Below are 25,319 nucleotides of genomic sequence, written 5' to 3'. Positions count from 1 at the left end.
TCACAAATCCATGTTTAACACTTTTTAGAAGCTTTGAAAAGGCAGAAATAGGTTCAGGGCCTGGATTCTTCTGCTCTTCTCCAATTCCTTTATCACCTGAATTTTAAGTACACAGATAAATATGATCAAGGAATGGGAAGACAGAAGATTTAATTAAAATGCTTACTGATGGGAATTCATTGCAAAGTCTAACTTTGTTTCATCTTTACTTAAGTTCATGAGATTTTATCAAACAAGAACATTAACGATGTCAGTAGAGCGACTTATATTTAATTCATTTAAACTCCAAGTAATCTCAAATACAACAAAATATCTCTTCAAAATATGGGATGATGGTTTGAATCTGATTGGAGTAGGCAGTCCTACAAGTACTAGGTGCTAAGCCATAGAGTTTTATAAATCAAAACTAGCACTTTAAACTAGTTTGAACCTCATCCAGACCCCACCAGTCTCCAGGACAAGACATGCACCCTAAGTCCCCATATAACTTCTCCTAGTGGCTTCATACAGATGTTAATTACGGGGGAAAAGATCAACTCATCTGATATTCCGCCACAGGAACAACAGTGGGCTATTTTCTCCTCCCCTATTACCACTGATAGGAACTGACCACTGAGATAGAAATGAAACCACTAAAAAACAGTGCCCCATTCCCCAACCTCCATAGGTACTCAAGGAGGATAATAAGGTCAATGGTATTAAAAGCCACCTAGGGGTCAAGTAGGAACAAGAAGGGTACACTCTCCCATCAAGGTCCCAACAAACATCACCCACTAGAGTGACAAATGTGATCTCTATCCAATACCCAGGCCTGGACCATGATGGAAAAGTGCAGATAATCTGCTTGATCTAGATTTCTCTGCAGCTGAATATTCACCATGAGCTCCAGAACCTTCCCCAACAACCTAAATCCAAAGAAAGCATTGATAATCTCCCAAATCCAGGTTATCACACACACCCAGCCCCACAAAGGAATCAGGAAGGGCTTGAATCAAGCCCACAAGTGATAGGGATCATATGTTGGAGTTGTCATAAAACTGATAGACTCATACCCATTTAGTTACTCATTATCATAACTAAAACACAACAGGCTTGAATAATTACTGTTACTGATCATTATTGTCCATTTTTCCCAGGACATTTACAATGGTCCAACACAAGAGATTAATTCTACTTTTGTGAATAGCTACCAGATTTACTAAAGCAAAGACCATGAAACCTGGTGTAATTTTTTTTTTTTGAACTATGATATATAAAGGTATAGGAAATCACATTGCTATGCATGCATTTGGTGTTATTTTATCATTTGTTTTGACCTGTATAATTTCAGGGGGTGGGGGGACAGGTGGCATGTCTTGTGTGCGTGTGTATGTGTGTGTGTGTGTGTGTGTGTAATGTTTTGTTGATTACTGAATGGTTAAATAAGTTGTTAAAAATGAAATTGAATATTTATCCTGAATCCATAATTTTCCATTTTAACAACAGAAGTATATCATTTAGTAAAGGAAGACAAGAAAAATCATACTTGGCTGTTTTTCATACAGTTCCTGAAACTTCTTTCTTTCATATTCAACTGACTGCTGCATTAAATGTGGCCTAATGCTACTGACAGCAAAATTAGCCATGTCCATTTTCATCAAATCCAACACAGAGAAAATTGCTCTGTAAAAAATAAAAAGACATTAAGCTTTTCAAGATTTAGCCATACTTTTAAAAAGCAAAATAAGCCTTGAACAGTCAAGAAAACTAACTATGCATGTAAGTTAAAAGGAAATGAAGAATTTCTGGATTAGTCTTCTTTCAAGGAAATTTTATGGAAATAATAAAGTAATATCCACACAGTAGTTATGTTGGAATAATGCTTTATATAATATATATTATCCTTTATTATTATGCTTTAAATCATTTACTAGAAGTGCTTATCTTGAATTCCCATAATACAGAGATAATATCACTTTCAGCCTTGGTGGTTGGAAATTACTGTATGGGATCTGAATTATAACATATCTGGAAGGTACCGGCTTGGAGAAAGCTTCATTACTTTACAAATTATCTTTAAACTGCAATCTTATACCTACATTCTTGAGAGCAAGTTCCACTGAATCAATTTGGATTTATTTCTGAAGAAAGACTAATAGCATGATTTTATCCATATTTACTCTGATAACTGTAGCCCAATTCCTACTGGTATCATATGCCTGTCTCAGAGCAGTACCACTTCTGAATGCCAGGGAAGAGGATCTGTCATGATCAAATGCTCCCCATCAAATAATTTCTTCTACACAGAAAAATGGCACATGAAGCAGAACCCTAAGCTAGTATGGTTCCTCCCAACATGTAGTTTTTTTATGTGGAAGGAATCCACATTTAGTCAGAGGAGCCTTTAAATAAGTGAACTCACTGGGGCTGGGAAAGAAAAGGGTGTATTTCAAAACATCACTAACAAAGAGCAGATGGATGTTGCATTGCTGAGCTTATCTGGAAAAGGACAGTCAGCCCTTAAGGTTCACATTCTGGGAAAAAGAGGTTCAAACAATTCACAAAGAGCCCACTATTATGAATTCACTCATAAATAAGGGCAGGAGTTTTGCTTCATTTCCAAGATTCTGTATGCTAACCTCTTATTTCTTGACCTTAAACCTGATTAATGAAACTCCAAATGAATCTTTATTTCCTGGTTGTGGTCTGCTGTAAAAGGCTTGATCTTTCACCTCAAAGAGTTAGAAAGACACCTTACTGCAAAACATTACAAGAATTATCCTTCACCAAAGAATAATCTTCCTTTATTATTCCAAATTTCTGCATTCTCATCATAGCATCCCCATTAAAAAGCAAAGAAGAAAATATATTCAAGTGATCCACAGAGCATTCAATGCCTATCAAAATGATGCAGCTGTTTAAGCCATTTTGAACTGAAGAAATATTCCTTTTTTTCTCCCTCTAGCACCTGAACAGGGGAACAATTTCATGAAAGTCTTTCAACTTCTGTATTTCCTCATCTCTCGCTGGAGCACAGAGTGTCCCCATCATTCCAATGATGAATTCCACCAGCTTAGAAATGTCAAGGGCACCATTCTCAGCCTCCTGTTTTATCAGCTCCAGATCAAGAGCTTCAGTAATCTGATTTCTTAATCGAGTATGGCCAGGCAGCAAAAAAGACAAGAGAGCCTGAAAGAAAGTAATGCCCTTTTTATTAGTTCCTAGTACTGCTGTCATCACCATTTTGAAAATAAAAATCACTATGTTACTATGAAAAGCGGTCACATAAAAATATAAAGTCAAATGTTCACAGATTTCAGAGTTTTATTTACTGAAACACCCATATAGAAATTGGACATTTCTCCAACTATATTCATGATGCTGTCGACTATAGATTTTTGCTCTACTGTTTTTCTAAAGCCTCTTTTAGCAGTTCAATTGGGGAAAACATTGAAAAAAATCAAACAGAACAGAGGAGGGTTAAGCACTTCTCCTTCTGCACGCCCTATGCTTTTTGCAAGACCTTCCTCTCCCAATACTATGCTACAAAGAAGCAATAGACAGGATTTCAACATACAAGGTAAAGGCCGACCTAAAAAGCCAAAAGGAAAAATCTTGTTCAGACAAGTGACAGAGTACAATGACCAGCATAATGTCTCAGTAGCGTTAGGTCTCAGTAGCGTTAGATCATAAATCAGATTAGGGGAAAATAAAAAGTCCTAGAATATTCATTTTAGAGCAGTATATGGCAGATCTTAAAGGAGTGAGAGAGCAAAGCAACAAAATGTATCTCAAAACTACATATAAAGGATTTGCATCACCCAACCATGTCTCCAAAAGACAAGAAGACAAGGTACTAGGTTCTAAGAAAGTAAAATCTTCTTTAATGGATCAAACCACAGTTCATCTAACTTAGCATACCATGTTCCAAAGTGTTCCATAAAATGCATCTGAAACTCACAAAGAAACACAAAGGCCCACATTTACGTTATTCGAGTATACTACCCCATCTTTTCTGAGTACTTTAAGAGTGTAAACAGGATCATTTGGAACATAACACATACAGGTAGTCCTCACTTAATGACCATTCGTTTAGCGACCATTTGAAAGTTACCACAACACTGAATGGACTTACAATTGGTCCTAAAAGTTCTGGCTGTTGCAGCACCCCCATGGTCACATGAAAAAAATTCAGGCCCACCCACATTTGCAACCGACCCTCCTGCTGCTGCTGCTGCCCCCCCACCCCCAGCTGACCATCGTCTTTGCCTGCCTCCCTTCTGCTGGGCTCACCATCCCAGCCATATGTGGGTGAGGTGCTATGGAAACCTCCTGCAAGCCAGTGGATGAGAGCTACAGGCAGGTGGGTGTATGGCATGCCGTGCACCACTACTGGACAGATGCTTCTTTTGCGCACCAGCCAGGATCTCCTTTCATGAAAGAAGGACTCAGCCAGTGCCCAAAAGGAGGTCCTGGCCGGCACACAAAAAAAAGGCAGTGCACAAGAAGGCCCCAGTTGGTAGGGGCAGGCATAGGAGCAAGCAGGGCCAGGAAGCAGGGGCAGCTGATGGCAGTGGGCAGGCAAGCAGCCAAAAGGGCAGAGATGGGGAGAAGATAAGTGGATGGGGGGAGTGGAAGTGGAGGCAGTCCCTTACCTTCCTTCAAGAATGGCTTGGATCCGGGTAGGTCCTCACTTAACGACTGTGTGGGATTCGCTCAATGACAGCAACTGGGATTGCTGGAACTGCCATCGCTAAGCGGAGTGGTCACATGACATTTTGCTTAACAACCGCGTCACTTAGCGATGGAGTTGCCAGTCCCAATTAGGGTCAAGTGAGGACTACCTGTAGTACAATGTAAGAACACCCCTCATCAAAAAATTGGATAAACCTAGATCTTCTATTAGATTTGTGATTAATTTGTAAACTCATTAGAAAATAAAAATTATTTCACAGATTTACAATGGAAAGCAGGAAATAATGGGGATCTTCAAAAGTATGTACAGCATGGATGCATGACTTTTTATGGTGTCAAGGGTTCTGCATGGGTCTCTTAGAATGTGTTAAGAGACAGATGTGAGTGGGACAGAGGGAAGTAGGCATGTCCAGAATAAGTATTCTATTCTATTCAATCCCATCCATTTCTTTATACACTGATTTTTTTTCACATTCTCTATTCTCAAAGTCATTATGTTTAATTATAATTTAATGAATACCAGTGGCCAATAAAAGGAGGATAGTGATCTATCCATAAAACCTTGGAGATCACTAGTTGTACAACCAGCCTGTATAAGGCTGCTGCTATTTCAGTCATTCTTAAATAATCAGATCTGTGGATAGACAAGGAACATTCAAAGTTTGCATATGACAACAAATGCATTTTATCTTACCTCTTTAATTTCTCCTACAAGTTTAATTGCATGATCGTATGAAGGTGGGTTTTCTTTTAACTGTGTTTCCAAGCAATCCCAAAAAGCTTTGTGGACAATATCTCTTACTCTTTTTTCAAGGCTGGTAAGACAGATAAAATAGACTAAAATATAATGTTAATATAAAAATAATCAGCATATGGGGCTTAGAAGAAAAACGATCTGATGAGCAGTTAACTGAGAAACACATTATAGCAAAGGCATGGGGAAATATCTTGCCAAAGAGCCCACATAGATGATGTAACCAAGAGGGAATCCCAATGGAGGAAAAAAGGCAAGAGAATTTCTTGCTAGGCTCAGTAACTATGATGGCAGTAACAGAAACTCAGTGGGCTTTCTTACTCATTCATATATATGGAAGGGAATAGCTGCCAGAGAAGCTGAAGAGCTTCAGTTAATCCAAGTTTTGAAAGCGCCATGTATTATATATAAAACAAGTTCCCTTAAGAGTTGTTTGCCTTTATCCCATGCTTGTCTCTATATGGAGTTCCCTTAAAAAAATTCATATGCCCTTTTCACTGTTGCTGGCAGGTGCTAAAACGATAAAGTGTGCTATCGGAAGGAAATAATGGAGCTCTTGGCTTGGTTTGGGAGACAGTACTCTGGAAGGTATCACCTGTAAACAAAGAGTGGCACAACTTGGAGTGCATGATTTTGAGGAGACACAGCTTCTTTATTTTTCTATATATCCATGACAACTATTTTACCTCCTCCAAACCAATCAACCTTTTGGCAAGACTTACGTAATTCTTACTGAGTTTTAATATTGAGGATTGTTACTTGTGTTATTTTTTTTACTGTAAATTGTATATTTTGTAATTATTATTATATTTTTGCAGTTTCAGTTAAAAGAATGAATAATTATGTCCTAATATATCTGCCTTCAGTCTTACTGTTTTCCACAGGTATTCTTCCATAAAAGAAAAATATGCTCTAAGACTGCAGTCTAATAAATACTGTAGGACATTTCAGAAAAAAATTCCATAGTATTGGTCTGAGCATGTTGTTGTTGTTGTTGTTATTATAATTATTACTACTACTACTACATTGGATTTATCTCCACCCATCTCCCCTAATGGGGGACTCTGGGCGGCTCACATAGTACAACATCTAACAATTACAGTTACAATTACAATTACAATTACAGCCCTACTCTATTGTGGCCAGCAGCGGTCGCAAGGGAGTCAGCTCATCCGGGCTTTCTTCCACCGATGATCTTTTCCGCCCATCGCATCAGTTGCGTCCAGCGTCCGGCATTTTTTCTGCCGATCGGGTCCAGCACCGGTTCCAGCTTCCCCGCACAAAGTGCCGCCAGCGTTTCCTCCCACTGAAATGGGAATACCTATTTATCTACTCGCAGATGGTGTGTTTTCGAACTGCTAGGTGGGCAGTTGTTGGAAATCTACTTCTTAATTGCAGTAGTGACCTCACTTTTGGAGCCACTGGTCATGCCTCTTTCTGTTTAAGAGATGAACTATATTCTAGCCCTAGGTTTTTTCAACCCATGATAACAAGCCTCTTACCTGTTTTCTGGCAAGTCAGCTGGCTTAATCTGAAAACCTCCATTGACAACAATCTCATGGGCTAAGGCCATGTTTGTAACACCTTTTGCTGTATCCATCAGTTCCTCCACTGACACAAACTGAGGAGGGCTAGCTGTAGAGCAAGGAAATATGCTTCAGCAAAGTATATCTTACTGGTTGAAAAATGTTCAAGATACAATCTGATCATTCCAATCAGAGCTGGACCTGAAGCTGTAATATAGTGTTAAGCATACATATATACATACCCATCATGCCATTCTCTTTCAGGATAAAGACTCTTATGCAAGGTGGAGAACTAAGAAATACTAAATAAAAGAAAATTAACGATATCAGTCAATAAAAAAGAAATGTATCTAAATCTAGTTACTGTATACCAACATCTTTCATACTTCTCAACACATTTCTGTTTTTCCAAACCATCCTAGTTTTTATCACATCTACATAGTAATTCACAGACGATCTCTTGTTCTTTAAATTTCTCACTACTATGTTTTTAAGGGTCTTATAAATTCCACACACAAACAATGTTCTTGGTCTTCTTCCTCTCATTCCACTCACTCTTTCTTCATATATTTGTTGTACAATTTGATCCTCATTCACTCTTTGTATATGATCAAACCATCTCAGATCTGGCCTGCGCATCCTTGCCAGACATAAAGCCACTCGGCACTTCCCAAATTTTACTCATTTGCTCAATCAGAATTTTGCCAAACACCTTCCCAAACACACTTAGCATACTAATCTGTAATTTTTACATTAATCTTGTTATTTTTCCTTTTGTAGAGGGGAACAATAAAGGCATTCTTCCATTCTTCAGGCACAGATACAGCCTTCACACATGTTAAAGAAATTGCACTGCCATTCATAAACAAAGCATGTCCAAAGTTCAATGTTTTGCTAGTTACAATATCTATACCTGCAGCCTTACAATTTTTCAGCATTCTCACAGTGCTTATCACTTATTTTTTATAACGTTCTTTTCTTGGACACTAACACTTGTAGTTCATTTCAATTTCACTCTGACATGTCACTATCATTCCCATTCAAATCTCTAAAATTCTTTCACTTTACTATTTTATCACTTTTATTCTTAATTCCATTCATCCTGCTGAAGGCTCCATTTTAGCCTTTTTCATCTACTTCCAAAACAATTTTTATTTCCATCCAAATCACTTCACATTTTCTCTGCCTCTTTTAATTAACTATTTTTCACTTCCTTTATATATCCTTTGCAACTATATTTATGTGTGTGTGTGTGTGTGTGTATATATATATATGTACACACACACACATTCAGAAATTCCAACCTTTTTTTCACATCATTCTGTCATCTATCTTTTGTCTGTCTATCTATCGTATTAGCAAGATAGACGTCAGACTTACTGACATCATGAGGATTATAATCGGATGCATTAAAATCACTCCCACCTGTTCTGAGCCATTTAGCACTGCCAGTTTTGCAAAGGCAAGATGCATTAGTGAGAGAATATAGAAAAATCATGAACAACCCACTTCTTCCAGTGCATGCTGACCTTCCCTACTTATCACTTGGAAGGCTTAAATCTAGGAAGCCCCCATTGGTACTTGCACAACATTTGCATAACAACTTCAACATTGAATCCCAGTGGAAAGTTAAATGGGTCGTTGAATGCCCAGATACAGGAAGATATATAGATGACCCTATGCAAAAGGTAGCCAGGTTTTTATCTATTTCGCCAGCAATCGACAACTTTGAACAGGATTCACTGCATAAACGGGGTATGGCATCGTCATCTCAGTGTGACTGCGGGGCCGCACGTCAAACTATAGATCACATTGTGACCATCTGAAACCTGAGGGCATAAAATGGCCCAATATCTGATTTTTTTAGATATAAATGATGTTGTGCTTCAATGGTTAGATGTCCTAGACACTGGTATTTGAATTTAGATCTTTTTAATATTCATATTTTAAAGGGCTTTTAACTTAGGCTAAATGTTAGTATTTAATGTAAGTCCATGTATGAGATGCCATATGCTAAATAAATAAATATCTATCATTTATCTATCTTCATCCACAGCTCATTACTTATTTTACTTCTTGAGCATCCTTTTTTATACATCCATTAGCTAAATTCCACATGTTTTTGCAGCACTCTGTAAAATAATTATTTTCATTCTATTCTAAGCATCTTGTACATCATCCTTTCTTATATTTATTTTTTATTCATCTATCTTTTAATTCAGGACTCATATTTTCTCTTCTTAAAGTCATTTTATTTTCACTCCCATTTCTTTCTTTGCCTTCCTTTTCTCCCATGTCTATTTTTACCCCAAACTCACTCTTGATGTTACCAGATAATGGTTTGTCCCAAATTCTAAGCCTCTCATTAATTCCTTGTATCTTTCACTAATTCTCAGTCTTTCATGATAAACAATCAGATCAATAATACTTTTTAATTCATTCTTTCTTCATGCACATGCATGAATAGATATACGTTTGAATCACATATTTGAAACAAACAGACCTTTTTAAAGCAGATACTTATCAATTAATCACCATATTCAGTCATTTTGAAGTCCAAAAATGACCCAATAAATTTTCTGTATTCCCTCATCTAGTGTAATGGGAAGTAGGAATAACCCCAGGGAACAGGAGGAAGTGACGCAACCAAGGTAACAGTCAGATAAACAAAATCTGAGTCTGGGGCAGAAATGTAATTTGAGAAAGTGTCTCAGACATGACCTTCCTATTTCTAATGAAGATAAAGGGGTGGGGGGTGGAGGAGAGCATTCAACTTGCAAGATTCTGTTACTGTAACCTTATCATAAAAGTAGTATTGACCTCTACCTCCCATCATCACTTTAGACAATCAAGACTTTCACATTATATTTTTTAGTAATATAGAGATGTAGAATGTCCTACCAGTCTTACTCATACTGTATTAAGAATCCCAAGATATCTAGATCCTTCTGTCATACAGAAATGTGAACTTTTCTTACTTCCCAAGGTATTGAAAGCTAAGAGTAGTACCATTTTAGTAGAATATTAAATAGGTAGCCTCAGACCCCTCTATTTGAGACATTTATGTATGCAGTTAAGCAATTTTGTTAAATGGTACCTTGTTGCTTGGGCTGACATGAATGTTGCAGACACCTTTGTTTTTCATGTAACTGTCCTGTTCATGAATGAAATGTGCATGGAGGAAGCCTCTATATTACATGGAAGGAAAGAGGCACTTTCCTCTCAATGCAGTTTTAGATCTGGAGAGAGCGAGAAATACTGGGGAAGTAGCTACATGGGCTCTATCCCCCTGCTAATAAGCAGTCACCCAACCATTGCTTTATCTATGCAGGGAATAATGGTGTTATACAAAATTAACAAATAAATTATAGACATTAATTAACAAATATAGCTGAATCCAGCATATTAAGTAGAGCCTGAAGTGTTTTAGGTGTTTAATTCCTAAGAAATTATTATTTTGTACAGTTATCAGGACCAATATTTTGGGTGTTAGAGGGAAAATACACTACAAGTACAGCATTCTAAGTATAAAGAAGTCTTCAATTCCAGCTAAGCCAAGTAATTATGTTAATATAGTTCCAACAGGATCCAATTCAAATTTTCCATGCTCAGTCCACACAAGATTAACTTCACTACATTTGAAATGAAACAAAATTCTGGGTTGCTAATAGGTGGTTTTCTGTAAAGAAATCTGAGTCTGTTCTTAGCAAACATACTATTTTAGCAAGACAAATACACATTAGGTTTTTTTCAACATTTACTGGAACATAGTGCAGTATCATAGAGAAGGTCCTAATGTAAAAATAATGCATTTTTATTAAATACGTGTTTAATTATGATCAAGACCAAAATATCAAACACAATACAGTCAGGAAAAAACAAAAACAAAAGAAAAAACCTTCCCCAGGAAATTAATAATATTATCAACCATCAAGGCAGAAATAAATCTGTCAGCAGGTGTTGCCAAAATTAATCTAAAAGTTGTCATATAACAAGTATAATCAAACAAACCCTAGAAATCCCTGGACATTTCTGTAGAAATTTTTTTCATCAGATCAAATCAATCAAGAAATTAGTAGGAGCAGTAATTATTAATTATTAAGTATTAATCAACACTATTGCTGATTAAAAGGGCAGTGTAACAGAACATGTAAGACTGTCTTGATCATTCTGTTTGGACAAGGGCACAGGGGATCTTGTAGTGGTATACTGTTGAATCTTCCCTCCAGGACCATAAATGGCAAGGCATTTAATCTGGCTAATGAAAAGATTCTTCTATAAAGGTAATTAGGTAAAGAAAAAGGGTCCATCATGGATTCCACCATTGCAGTAAAGAGGCTTTGCTCCAATCCCTGTGCAGATCCAGGTAATTTTCTTGGAAAACACGTTCACAGTGAGTGGTTTGTGAAGGGTGGGGTTTTTTTTGGTAATGTTTTATTTATCAGGAGAAGGCTATATAGCTGTCTAGAACAGAAAGAAACTTCAGGGCAATATTTTGCTTCTGATAAAAAGTATTCTACTGGAATAATTCTGCTTACCCTCAGGTGTGTGGCGTCTACTAGGACTTGGTGTGTTCTGTCGAATCTTCTTTCGGACAGACTGCTCTGTGTTGTCCAAGTGCTCCTGTTGGTTATCCTGTGACACATCTGATTTTTCCTCATTTACACTTGGTATGTTTGGATCCTGAGACATCTTCAACTTTTCGGGTTGAGAAAGATGGAAGGAATTAAACTTATAATTTAATCACTGTTACCAAATTCTACACTAAACTGTTATGCAATACAAACCTGCACCTACAACAATTGATCTAATCTTTACAGGCGAAAAATATAGCATATTAAAAGAACACCCTAATAGTTATAATAATCATAATTTCAAATATTTTTTAAAAAAATCAGCATGATGTATTTACTTCTGTAGATTAGGAATTTTTCTAATTTTAAACATGTATTCTTTTATAAATTTTCCATTTTCCTAAACAGTAGCATGGGAATGGAAAAGAATATGTCAAACTGACCAAGTATAATCCACTTTCTTCAATTCTTTCTGTGTATATAATGAATATTAGGGCTATACACACTGGATTTAAGGGCAAAAAAGTGCCATAGAGTATGCATAACACCAATCTGCAAACCCCTGAAACTAAAGGTATCTTTTTCCAGGATCACACAGCAGTTAAAAGTAGCTCTTTAAGTTGCTGCTAACAGGTGCTTCACTTACAAGGGCTGAGGGAGAGGAGATGGTTACAAAGTGATTGAGTCACTTATGAAAATAGTCTGTGTGAGAGGAGAATGGTTGATGATTGTAGATGATGAATCCATTGATTTAAAAATGGGGCACCTTATTTTATAGGCAATCCATTTTAATCCACCATTATTAATAAAATTAATAGCATTTTTTGCCCTAATCCTGCTTTTCTTTGGACTGTTGCTTTCTGGCCAGTGTAACAAGCATACTCACACAAAAGTTGGGCAAAGTGTTTTGTTGGGGAACAAAACTCAAGGATTGCTTTCAGATGAAACTAACAACCATAGGTAGACAAAGTGGGAAAGAGGGACACTGTACGTTTTTGTTCATGATTTTTTTCGTTCTATTTTTCCTTTTGGGGCAGGGCATCTGAAATTCAGCACCACGTTCTTTTGAGATAAGTGTAGTATCAGGAGTCACTTCCAATGAGGAATGGCCAACTGACATCCCACGCTCCGTGGAAGACACTGTGGCTGAAAGGCAGCTGGATGCGGGATTCTGTAATGGAATGTGAGAATCTGGTCGTGTTTCCTGTCTGGTTTACTTTCTACAAAATTTCTAAATTCCTTGAGACCTTCCAAGAAACTGGACTCAAAATTTATTGGCCATTTCCCAGTGATTAAGCAAATCAATCCAGTGGCTTTGCGTTTTCAGTTGCTGGCATCAATGAAGGTTCACCCCATGTTCCATCAGTCTTTGCTTGTAAAGGTAGCTTCTTCCTGCACTCTACGTTCACAGACAGTATCCCCCCTTCCATTCTAGTAAACAGGGAGGAAGAATACGAGGTGGAAGCAGTGTTAGATTCTAGACACAGAGGGAAGCAGGTTGAGTACCTGACACACTGGAAAGGCTACCTAGAGTCAGAAAGATCATGGGAGACAGCAGCGGATGTGCATGTGCCACAACTGGTGCACCACTTTCACGACCAGTACCCCAGAAAACCCTGTCCTTGGTAACTACTGGCCTTGCAGGAGTCAGGCACTGACCAAGACGACCAGGAGGAGTTTTTCTGTGGCGTGGAGGGGGCCTCAAGAATAGCAAGAGACCAAGTAGGAAGAAATGAGTCAATTCCTTCCACATCAGGCATGCAGGATTGGCGAGGAGGAGACCAGCAGATTCTGAGGGAGGGGCAGTTGTCACATTGACTGGAGATGATTTACGGGAAACCTCGTGTGATTCAGGAAGTTGCCAGGAGAAGAGAAGAGCAACACACCTGCATTTCGTTCTCACAGCCCACAGCCTGCTTCCCCTGGGAATGCGGGAGGGGGGATGAGTCTGAAGGGGAGGGTGATGTAATGGAATGTGAGAATGACCTTGGAAGATGGGGGGAAGAGATGCTGCCCAGGGAACAATCAGATAAAAGGGGAAAGGATCTGCAACTAAGTAGTGGGCAGAGAAAGAAACTTAGAATGGACCTGCCCTAACTGATCAGGCGGTAAATAGGGATGGCAGGAGATTTGTACTTTCATACTTGCAAAATGTTGTTAATGTATCCTAACAATAAAGTAGAAATCGCTCATCTGGTCATGTTTCCTGTTTGGTTTACTTGAGAGGGCTGACAGATATAGACTGCCGATAATTCTCTCTGGATAAAAGAGAGACCTTGAGGTTGCTCTCGTGCACTCTGGACAGCTGGTTTTTTGTGAGTTGACAGCAAAAACTAACATTTTTGCGGTCGCTTGCAATCAGCTTGGAGTCACAGGTTTCATTATGCTCTGAGCCGGTAATGTAGCCTTTTCATGCACTCAAAATTCGACCAAATCTCATCTTTTTAATCACGTTGGAATTTAATGTTTTTCTTATTCTTTAATTTTGAAAAATCTTTGGAACTGCAAGTTGGGCATTCGCTGGGTGAGCCTCTCTTCAATCTGTTTAAAAAGAAAGAAAACTACATGTTTCCAGCTTGGTAAGAACTTTATTTTTTGCAATATATAACAAAAGGGGAATTATAGTGTTGTTTTTTGGAAAGTTTTTAAATGCTAAGGATTTGGATGAAATTGTTTTAAAGAAAGACTTTGAATTTAATTAAAAAGATCTTTTCATGTCAGAAAAAAATCATGTTTATATTTCAACCTGAAAAAAAGCTTTGAAGGTTAACTAGAAGGTACTAGATGGCTACTTTAAAGGAAAGGTTTTATAAGTTGGCTCAAGAAATGCTCGGCCTATTTAACCCTATATTGGAACCAAAAGCAGTTATTGAGGAGAAATAAGTCCCTTAGAAGATAACTGAAATTTTAAGATGGACTTAAAAATTATAATCTATAAGAAAGAGAGGGAAATATTGGATTTACAAATGGAATTGGATGATAATTTAAAAATTTAAATACAAATAATGTATCAAAACAGAGATGTGGATTACCCATTTAAATTGGAATATAAGAAACTTACTGAAATAGCTACATTGAAATTACAAATGGACTTTGATAAAGATGACAAGGATTTCAAGAGAAGTGATAAGGATAGTAGAAGAAAGCAGGTGTTAGAACTTTACCTATGGGATTGAAGGATTGATGGGAGGAAGAAGAAAAAATACAAAATTGGTTTATTTGATTATGGTTAAGTAATAGGCTGCTATCACTGGTGGTGTTTAATGGCTACTTTGGATAGGTTTTTGGGCGGTTTTTTGGAAATGTTCAATTGGGTATAATGGATTAGTTTGTAATATCTATGTTACTATTTTTGGTATATAAATAAGGGATTATTATTTCTGATAATGTTTAACAGTTTTTATTTTTCTGTAATGTTTAATGGGTTGCTATCTCTGGTGATAATTAATGGTTATTTTTTTATTTTTTGTAATGTTTACTTGTTAATTGGGATTAGATTTTAATTATTGAGAGAGGGATTAGGGGGATTATATTTAAATGGAAAGGGGAACTAAATACTTATGTTGTTAGTTATGTCTCTTAATTTTTACACTCTTTGTTGATTAATAAGGAGAGCTGAGATTTAGAGATGGGTTTATAGAAAATGGAGTGAAGTATAGAAAGAAGATGTATTTGGCTGTGTTTTAAGAGACAGTGATAAATTGTTAATGTTGAGTATACAGTATTTGCTGAGGATGAAGGGGAAAGTTTATCTTTTTTGGGGAGGACTTTTTTCTTTGCACTTTCTTAAATTATTTTTTTTCTTCTTTTAATGTATTTTTGTATTAGGTTCTTGTTCTAGTTTTATCTGTTTTATATTATCTTTAATAAAATTATTGGGAAAAAAAAGAGAAACGTAATACCTAATACACTAAGTGATAGAACAAGCAACATTCACCACTCAGTGAACTTATGCAGTACTGAAGTAATATTCTATGAAGTAAATATGCTGAAGATCAAACAAACCACAGAATTAACTTCTAAGCTGAATGGCAATGTATCAATGGCATGGGTCAAACTGATCCCAATTAAACTAGAAAAATGTATTATGTAATAGCATCTCTCATCCCTGCAACAGGAATTCTTGCCTAGGCCTTGCATCTGTTACCTCAGTCTTATGATTAAATATCCATTTAGTTGCCACAAAGATCAATAATTACAATCTGAATGCACTGACTGCTAATGGAGACACAAAATCCTTCTTGCAAGCCACTGATTTCTGAGCAGAGTGTGCAGAACAGTGCTTTGTCATCTTCCTGCCTAGCACAGAATGAAGCAACTCATTCCTCCTCTGACAGCTTGCTGCATTTCCATGCTGGCTGGTGGGACAGCACCCTGCTTTGTGTGTAACTTGGAAACCAACAGACATGATGCTAAGGGAAAAGTGATGGAGGTGGGTCATATGACCAATCTGTTGTGCTTTTATTCTAGAGAAATACGGTGGGGCAAAAAAGTATTTAGTCAGCCACCAATTGTGCAAGTTCTCCCACTTAAAAAGATGAGAGGCCTGTAATTTTCATCATAGGTATACCTCAACTATGAGAGACAAAATGGGGAAAAAAATCCAGAAAATCACATTGTCTGATTTTTAAAGAATTTATTTGCAAATCATGGTGGAAAATAAATATTTGGTCAATATCAAAAGTTCATCTCAATACTTTGTTATATATCCTTTGTTGGCAATGACAGAGGTCAAACGTTTTCTGTAAGTCTTCACAAGGTTTTCACAAACCTTGTTGCTGGTATTTTGGTCCATTCCTCCATGCAAATCTCCTCTAGAGCAGAGATATTTTGGGGCTGTCGCTGGGCAACACAGACTTTCAACTCCCTCCAAAGGCTTTCCATGGGGTTGAGATCTGGAGACTGGCTAGGCCACTCCAGGACCTTGAAATGCTTCTCACGAAGCCACTCCTTCGTTGCCCGGGCGGTGTGTTTGGGATCATTGTCATGCTGAAAGACCCAGCCACGTTTCATCTTCAATGCCCTTGCTGATGGAAGGAGGTGTTCACTCAAAATCTCACGATACATGGCCCCATTCATTCTTTCCTTTACACAGATCAGTCATCCTGGTCCCTTTGCAGAAAAACAGCCCCAAAGCATGATGTTTCCACCCCATGCTTCACAGTAGGTATGGTGTTCTTTGGATGCAACTCAGCATTCTCTCTCCTCCAAACACAACAAGTTGAGTTTAGACCAAAACATTCTACTTTGGTTTCATCTGACCATATGACATTCTCCCAATCCTCTTCTGGATCATCCAAATGCTCTCTAGCAAACTTCAGACAGGCCCAGACATGTACTGGCTTAAGCAGGGGGACACATCTGGCACTGCAGGATTTGAGTCCCTGGCGGCGTAGTGTGTTACTGATGGTAGCCTTTGTTACTTTGGTCCCAGCTCTCTGCAGGTCATTCACTAGGACCCCCCATGTGGTTCTGGGATTTTTGCTCACCGTTCTTGTGATCATTTTGACCCCACAGGGTGAGATCTTGCATGGAGCCCCAGATCAAGGGAGATTATCAGTGGTCTTGTATGTCTTCCACTTTCTAATTATTGCTCCCATAGTTGATTTCTTCACACCAAGCTGCTTGCCTATTGCAGATTCAGTCTTCCCAGCCTGGTGCAGGTCTACAGTTTTGTTTCTGGTGTCCTTCAACAGCTCTTTGGCCTTGGCCATAGTGGAGTCTGGAGTGTGACTGTTTGAGGTTGTGGACAGGTGTCTTTTATACTGATAACAAGGTCAAACAGGTGCCATTACTACAGGTAACGAGTGGAGGACAGAGGAGCCTCTTAAAGAAGTAGTTACAGGTCTGTGAGAGCCAAACATCTTGCTTGTTTGTAGGTGACCAAATACTTATTTTCCACCATGATTTGCAAATAAATTCTTTAAAAATCAGACAATGTGATTTTCTGGATTTTTTCCCCCATTTTGTCTCTCATAGTTGAGGTATACCTATGATGAAAATTACAGGCCTCTCTCATCTTTTTAAGTGGGAGAACTTGCACAATTGGTGGCTGACTAAATACTTTTTTGCCCCACTGTAGCTGGCATACCTGCACACATAGGACAGAAATATACTGACTGGCAACAGACAAACAGATCTATATCTCTGCCACCAGAGAAACGCAGATAAGGCTATCTTTATGGTTGTTGAGCACTGAAGCTAAGCTGGCCAGTGAAATAGTAATGGTTGTCTATGCATTGTTTTCTTGATTGCTTTGTTGTACGCGCCCAGAGTCACATATGTGAGATGGGCAGCTATATCAATCAATCAGTCAATCAATCTTCCACCAACCTGTATCATTTCTTGTTTACAGTTGTTTTTTACTAGGCTATTTTATATTAAAAAGAGGCTGGAAAAGGAAGGATAGTCTGTTAATCTTTTCTAATCTATGAGTGAACTGATCCAGATAATTTGTATTTGCACATAGAGCTCTGAACATTATAAGCTTAAAGGTTGTCTATTATGAAATTTCAAAGAATATTTTTGTGCATAACTATTATCAAATATAAGCAGTCCCCAGGTTAAAAAAGTCTGAGTTACGGACAACTCATATGAACGGGCTGCCTGTTACTAAAAATGGCAGATGGTGTTCTCCTTCCTGGAGCCGGTGAACCACTGAAGTCACACATTTTAAATATACAGCCTGTTTTCAGTGGTTCATGCAAACATTGCATGGTTTCAGTGGTTCGTCGGCAGGAAGGAGAACACTCTCTGCCATTTTCCATAACAGGCAGCCCGTTTGTAAGTACGAGTTCCGACTTACATACAAATTTGAGTTAAAGACAGGCTTAGGAACGGAACTCGTTCTTAACCCAGGGACTGCCTGTAGATATTGCAAAATGGTACTTTACTTCCTGTCCTCAAAATATTGATGTCCCAAGATATACTCCTTTTCTGAGTGACTATTAGCACATGTGTTTTGTTTACAATCTAGAGTCACTTATAGCTAGGGTAAAGACAGCAAAATCAGAATAAACATTCCAATTCACTGCAAATCTTAGCACAAGGCAGCAAATGATAAGAAGTAGGTGACAAAATTTAGCCCCTCAGACATTCTAATCATGGAGAAAACAGACAGAGGTACAGAACTATTTCCAGAACAAAGACCTTTGAATAATATATCAATTATGAGTATTCTCAAGCAAGCCATTATGAAGCTTAATTGGTTTAGGTTGTGGTTTGTAAATGTGAATAGCTCCCTTTGATTTAATCAAGTTTAAATAACTGTAGTTTAGCAAATCTGAATGGCTAAATTTTGAAAATCGCTGTGTGAATTATTAAATTATTAAGATTCACAGAATCAAAGTAAGGGCTTGTTATGCATTCAGTGTTTTGAATGTCAGTATCACTGCTTTTATGCATCTTAATTTTGAGTGTCAACAGTATGCTATTAATCTTGTAGGTTTCTTTACAAGACTACACTATCTACTTTGGCACTGGAGGTTAAGCAGACCTAGTCTTAAATCTTGTACTAAGATATGTAGTTAATCATGTCCTTGTTGAAAAATGCTTGCGAAAAAGAACGTTTAATAGAGCCTAACCTCATAGTACATTAAGAAAATCAATGAAGACATACAGAATGTACATAACTTTTCCTGTAATAATTTCCTGTACTTTCAGGGGTACAGAGGAATACATGTGTAATTCATATAATAAAAATTATACATGCACCCACTTTATCACATTAGGAAACTTTGGTTTGCAGAAAGTTTTGAACCTTGGTATATGATCAGCACATAACAATCAATAACAAAGCATCTTGACACACATATACTTATGTGGGCAACATGTTTTGTATAAAATGGTTGTTTGTCCCATCTCAAAATTAAAACTTGAACCCATGTTTCGATGCACAATTTTAGTTCTAATTTTATTCTGAGAAGCTTATATTTTTACAACAAGGAAGTCCCTTATTCTGAATAGACAACAGGAGAAAATCTCTTGCAAGATAAGTAAGTTTGTACTTTTAACAAACTACACATAAATGCTGAAATACAAACGCTGGATGCAGTATGGTGTAGTGTTTCAAATACCGGAGGCTAAAAACAATCTGCCTCAAAACTTTGCCCTATTTTAATTCATTGTTTCAAAGCTACATCAGGCTTGTCAAAAGAAACAGTCTTATATAATCCAGAATGCAATGTCCCTCTAGGAAGCGGACATAAATAATGTGAATTATATTTCACAGAATCTCCTGCACAGATAGTGGTAAACTGTATCATGAACAAAATATTAAAATTGATGGGGCTTTTTATTATAGTAATAAAATAAAATTTAATTTTAAAAAGGCCTTTACTTCTACAGTCAATATCTGAATAAAAGTCAGACTATTGAAATCAATTTTCCATATCACTCCATATTTCTGTTTGCTATACACTTACTTTTCACTTTAATGTCCTTGTAATAAGTTTTGAATATGTACAGGAAAAAAGTCAGCAAAGCAAGATGATAATTTCAAGCCAGCAAAGACAAACAGGATCAAGAGTTCTGCAAGACAGACATACCAGAATTAGATTTTAAATTTTAAAAAAGGCAACAAAGGATGAAGCTGAAAATATGCATAACAAACCCTGTTGCTTAAATGCAACTTTCTCACAAGTAGACAGTGCTAAACTTAGTATTGAGATTCATAGGAATTTAAGTTAAAAGCCACTAGCACTTTCTCTCAATGACTCAATGAATTTCCCTAATCATCCCACAAAACTGATTTTATGAATGATCAAAACTGATTATATGGAACTGATTTAGGGGATTTTACCAAGCTAAATACCCAAGAAACAGATTCCAAATCTTCCTGCCTATTTATAAAGCAATGTTTCCATAAAATTTCTTTTAACACCCCTACCCACAAGAAGTCTGATTCTTGAGATTTTGTGATGCTAAACAGATTTGAAGGAATGTTTATAAATACTCTTATATGTAATTACAGAAACTGACATACCAACCCAAATTTGCTTTTCATGTGAAATCAGGTTCATCGACACGGAGAGGTCAAAATAGTAAATACGACAGCCACAACTGCATGACTGAAACCACACCCCTTTTTACATGTCTACACATACAACATGTGTAAAAATGGGTGGGACTTTGACCATATGGCTACAGCTACCATACTATATCGACTTTAAAAAAAAAAAATTATTGAAAGTTGTAAAAATAATAAAAAATACAAACCAAATTCAAAGAGAGAAAAGAAAAAGAATAAAGTGCAAGGAAAGAAAAGAGAGAAAGTGGTTAAAGAAAAAAAGAGAAATAATTAAAGAAGTGACTTCCAATCTTCATCACAAGTACAGTCAAACTTAATATTTCTTCCCCCCTTATAAGGTTGCATACATATATCTCTTCTTCCCACAGCCCATCCCTTATCCATTCACAAATCCATAAATCATTAACATTTCAGTCCAGTTGTCAGCAAAAAGTCTGTAAAGGGTTCCAGAATTTATCAGATTATATCTTGTTTTAACCCTGGTCAAACAAATCAGCTTTAAATTCCTTGCTTTTGCTTCTAACAGTCTTAGTCTTTGATCCATTCAAATGCTGTCGTAGGTTTTAATCTTCTTCCTTTCTTTCTCCCATCTTGGAAGTTGCTTCAAGGCCTTAGCAACCCTCTTTTGTAAATCAAGAAGTTGTAATCCAGATCATTATCTTGGCTTGTCATTTGTATTTCCACTTTAACTGCCATCTCTATCTTGTAATTCACAATTTATTTTCTAGTAAATCTGCATAAGCTTGTTTCACCTCTTCATCCTGTAGATCTTTCAAAGCATTTTCTTTGACCACTTCTTCTTTTGTAAATAATACATAAGTAAACATTATTTCTGCCATTGTAGCTACAAGTCTCTGTGTCCATTCTTCAGAAGTGTCTTGAAATGACTCAAATTTCACAGCATTATCTGTCATTTTGTACAAACCAATGCTTACTCTCCAATTCAAAAGTGAGAGGCAGACATTTTTCTTTTCTTGCCTGGAGTCTTTAGTCCCCTCTAGTGTCTAATTTCTGAAATCATAAAGGCTCGAATCTCTGTTGTTAGTTTGACAGACTAAACAAAATTGTATTCCCACCATTCATTCATTCATTCATTCATTTATTTATTTATTTATTTATTTATTTATTTATTTATTTATTCTGGTATCCTTTCTGCCCACCTACCAGTTTTCACCTTTCTGATGCCCCCCTTCTTGTTCTATCCTCCTTTATTTTCTGCATAGCTTTTCTGATTCTTCTCTGTCTACCGCCACATGCAGCTGGTCTGACATTGGTGCAATCCCAAAAGTTTTCCACTAAGTTATCCTCCTTGGGCCGCTGAACCAATGTTTTTATAGCTCAGCTACAGGACAATCTGAAAGGCAAAACTTGAAATTTACTACTCTGAACTCCAAGGTATTGGAGGATGGGAACTCTTGCTTTTTCCTGCCACCTGCAAGGTGAAGTCAGAAGGTCTAGCAGATGTTGTGGTCCACAGTATTATTATTGATTCTTATCCTGCCTTTTATTTGTGTGTGTGTGTGTGTGTGTGTGTGTGTGTGTATTTGGTCAACTCAAGGAGACACAGTTTGGTCTAGTGGTTAAGACTCCAGGCTAAAAAACAGGAGACTGTGAGTTCTAATCCCACTTTAGGCATGAAAGCTGGCTGGGTAATTTTGGGCCAGTTACTCTCTCAGCCTGCAATGTCAGCCTCGGGTGACAAGCCAGTCAGTCAATTCCTGACGCAACCAACGGATCAACATTTGGTTGATCCAAAAAAAAGCAGACCCTGCATGTGTGGAAAAAATGCTAGGAAGAAAAAAAATTGGTCAACTCGAGGCAGCGAACATACCTGATGCTCCTGCCTCCTATTTTCCTCACAGCAACAATCCTGTGAAGTGGGTTGGGCTGAGCGAGAGTGACTGCAATAGAAGAGAATACATGTAGCTCAAGGTTGAACTGTGGAGTCCTTGGTGCTCTCTGAGCTTCATTGTTTGCTTGCAGACATTTCATTACCCAATCATCAGTGCTAGTGAGTATGGGTTTGCTCTCTTTTATATATAGAAGCTTGCCCTGCCAAGGGATTTTCTCCTGGATAGTTCCTTGATTAGGGTATTGTTTTCTGCTTGATTGTTTGTCTGGTGTTAATTCCTGCTTATCTGGGTGTAGACTACTGGAAAGTGACCGGCCCAAAATTACCCAGTCAGTTTTCATGCCTAAAATCAGTTAACCTGATCTTAATCCTTCTTACTAGTTGTGTGTGTGTGTGTGTGTGTGTGTGTGTGTTCCTTCAAGTCAGTGATGACTCCTAGCAACTGCCTGGACAAGTCCCTGCAGTATTCTTGGCAAGATTTTGGAAGTGGTTTGCCATTGCTCCTTCCAAGGTCTGAGACAGAGTGATTGGCCCAAGGTCATCCAGTTGGCTCTGTGCCTAATACAGGACTATAACTCATAGTATCCCGGTTTCTAGCCTGGTGCCTTAACCACTACACCAAACTGAGTCTCACTAGTTCCATAATCCCTGTAAAAAACTACCCATCTCAATTTTTCCTATTTATATAAACAGCACGTACCATTTTGCTTCCCAGCTTCTGATACAAGCAAGCTATTACTTCTCCCCTCCCCGTGATGCTTGGGCACCAAAACTCTACACTGCAACTTACAACCATGGTTGCAATTTTTAATGGGAATTTATATGTAGAATGAGATTTTGGTGGCCAAGCAGCTTTCCTCTCATACTAATAACTCAGATGTTTTCCAAAACAGAAAAATAACATGGGGGAGGGGGAAATAAGTGCTGGATAGCAAGTTATTTTGCCTTTCTGTGTAGAACAGGGGTAAGGATATTTTTGTTTATCTAGGAGCTGCCATAGCTCAATGCATGAGACAGTGGCTGAGTCATTTTCAAACTCTTTTTGACCAGAGGAAGTACCAATTTGTAATGTTCCCATCAATTTTTGTTGTTCAGAGATTAGCAGGACTGAAGAGGATGGCCTGACCAATTTATGATTTTGTGGAGAGACTGAGGAAACAAAAGTGCCATAGGCCTCTTCCTTCCTCAATTTTAGTCTTTCCAAACTTTTCCTTTTTATTTTCTTCCTTTCATCCAACATTCTTCCCTGCAAGCACCAAGCCTTAATCTAAGTCAGAACAACACAGATACATCTATCTTCAGAATACAAGAAAAGATATGCAAACAGTCTACCTTCTCATTTGTTCTTTCACAAGCCCAGGAACTAGAGTACACAACAACTTGGAGATAAAGAAGAAACCAATAGAGGTGAATATGTGTAGCTCAGGGTTGAACTGTGGAGTCCTTGGGGTTCTCTGAGCTTGGTTCTCTTCTTGCAAACGTTTCATTCTTGTATCTAATGATGTCTAACCTCCACCTCTTCCAGGTAAAACTCCTCCTTCTTCCTCTACCCCCAATTTGCTCCATAGTATTGGGACTGCCCAAACAGTGGGAAGCTGTAGAAAACACTGTTGCTGACTAATATTGTGTGTGTGTGTGTGTGTATTATACATGCGCGCACACACACACACACAACATTCCCCTAACATTAATCCAGAGGCACCTAAAAGATTAAGACCTCAATTGAATATCCAGGGAAAAGGGCCCACTGAATTCAACTAAGTTTTTATGTCTCAGTCAAACTGCATTTCCCATTTGCTGGTACAATGGCAGGATTCTTTCAAAATAAACTGAAGTAATATGCATGCTATCCTTTCCTTAGCACTTCAAACAGTGCTAAGGAAACACCAGGTTCCTACTCCTCCCAGGCATACTGTACTGTGGAGCTGGATAAAATGCCTCATCTTCTCCAGTTAAGACCCGGGCCACTTATTTTCTCTCGAGGCCAAGAATGTGCGCCTGAGGAGAAACGCATGCGTCTGAAAAAAGCCCTTGGCCACCCCGCCAGAGCGACTGGCGAGGAAATAATTCTTCTCGCCATTTCTGCTGCAACGACAAGATAGTTTTTTTAGGGTACCGTTTGACCGCGGCATCGAAGGGACTTACACCCCGGCTAAGCCCTCGTTGAATCTGACGCTGCTTCCAGATAGCGAGGTGGGGGGGAGGAGGCCTTTCCTTTCCGCAAAGCCACTCGCGCCCTCCTGTAGCCGCACATAACCAGCCCTTGTGGTACGTAGGGGTTGCTGGGGGAGAGGACTGGCAGGCCCCCCAGCCCTCGGTCGTTCTCCTTCCACCCCCCTCCGCCCCATCTGCTTGCTTACCTACGCGGGCGGCGTCGTGGGAGGCAACTTTTCACCTCCCCCCACCAGCGACCGCTCCCAAGCGAGGCCGGGATGGAGAGCGGAGGGGCGAGGTAGGGCGCGGCGCCGGCGGCGCAGTACCAGCAGCAGCCACACGGGAGGCCACCCGCGGAGCTTCTTCGCGGTTCTCCTCACGGCCAACCGGGGGTCTGCAACGGGACGGAAGGGGCTGTCAGTCCCCTGCAGAGCGCCGCCATGTCAGCGCCCCGCCGAGGCGAGAGCGAGGGCCGCGCAGGCCGAGGGGCAACTGGAGCCCCGAGACGCGCGAGGAGTCCAGAGGGACAACAGCGAGGCGGCGAAGAGCTGTCAGTCACGTTGCTCTCGGACGGGGCGAGAGGTGAAGATCTCTCTCTGCGGAGCTTTCCAGAGGAGACCGGCCCGGGTCCCTCCGGGGCCCATTCCAGCAGCTCCGCACCCGGCATCCAGTCCCCCACCCCCATGTATGTGCGCTCCTGGGGGCGGGGAGATGTGCGTCGCAAGCAAAACGACGCTCCCGCCCGTCACGCCGTCCC

At 38.7% G+C, this 25,319-nt stretch overlaps 1 protein-coding gene across 4 annotated transcripts in view; it reads right to left on the bottom strand.

The window, feature by feature from the left end:
• TCP11L1 (t-complex 11 like 1) overlaps positions 1–25,319 on the bottom strand; it is a 36,417-nt gene extending 11,098 nt beyond the window's left edge. The window contains exons 1-8 of one of the 4 annotated variants that reach the window (XM_025165914.2): positions 24,769–25,319; positions 19,952–20,057; positions 13,867–14,069; positions 11,493–11,652; positions 6,931–7,063; positions 5,369–5,489; positions 2,948–3,168; positions 1,526–1,662 (exon numbers count right to left, since the gene is read on the bottom strand). In XM_025165914.2, the coding sequence (XP_025021682.1) occupies positions 1,526–1,662; positions 2,948–3,168; positions 5,369–5,489; positions 6,931–7,063; positions 11,493–11,646 (766 nt within the window). In that variant the 5' untranslated portion in view covers positions 11,647–11,652; positions 13,867–14,069; positions 19,952–20,057; positions 24,769–25,319. Of the gene's footprint in view, positions 1–1,525; positions 1,663–2,947; positions 3,169–5,368; positions 5,490–6,930; positions 7,064–11,492; positions 11,653–13,672; positions 13,820–13,866; positions 14,070–19,951; positions 20,058–22,387; positions 22,458–24,768 lie in introns of those variants that run through there. The other 3 variants (XM_088145871.1, XM_007426990.4, XM_088145872.1) reach the window with 3 other exon arrangements.

The sequence above is a fragment of the Python bivittatus genome, unplaced genomic scaffold, assembly GCF_059951505.1.
Source record: "Python bivittatus isolate LINGU-HERP-01145 unplaced genomic scaffold, Pbiv_v1 ctg000480_np1212, whole genome shotgun sequence".
Classification (NCBI taxonomy): domain Eukaryota; kingdom Metazoa; phylum Chordata; class Lepidosauria; order Squamata; family Pythonidae; genus Python; species Python bivittatus.
The sequence above is the reverse complement of the archived record's forward strand: the minus strand, read 5'-3'. Positions and strand labels throughout refer to the sequence as shown.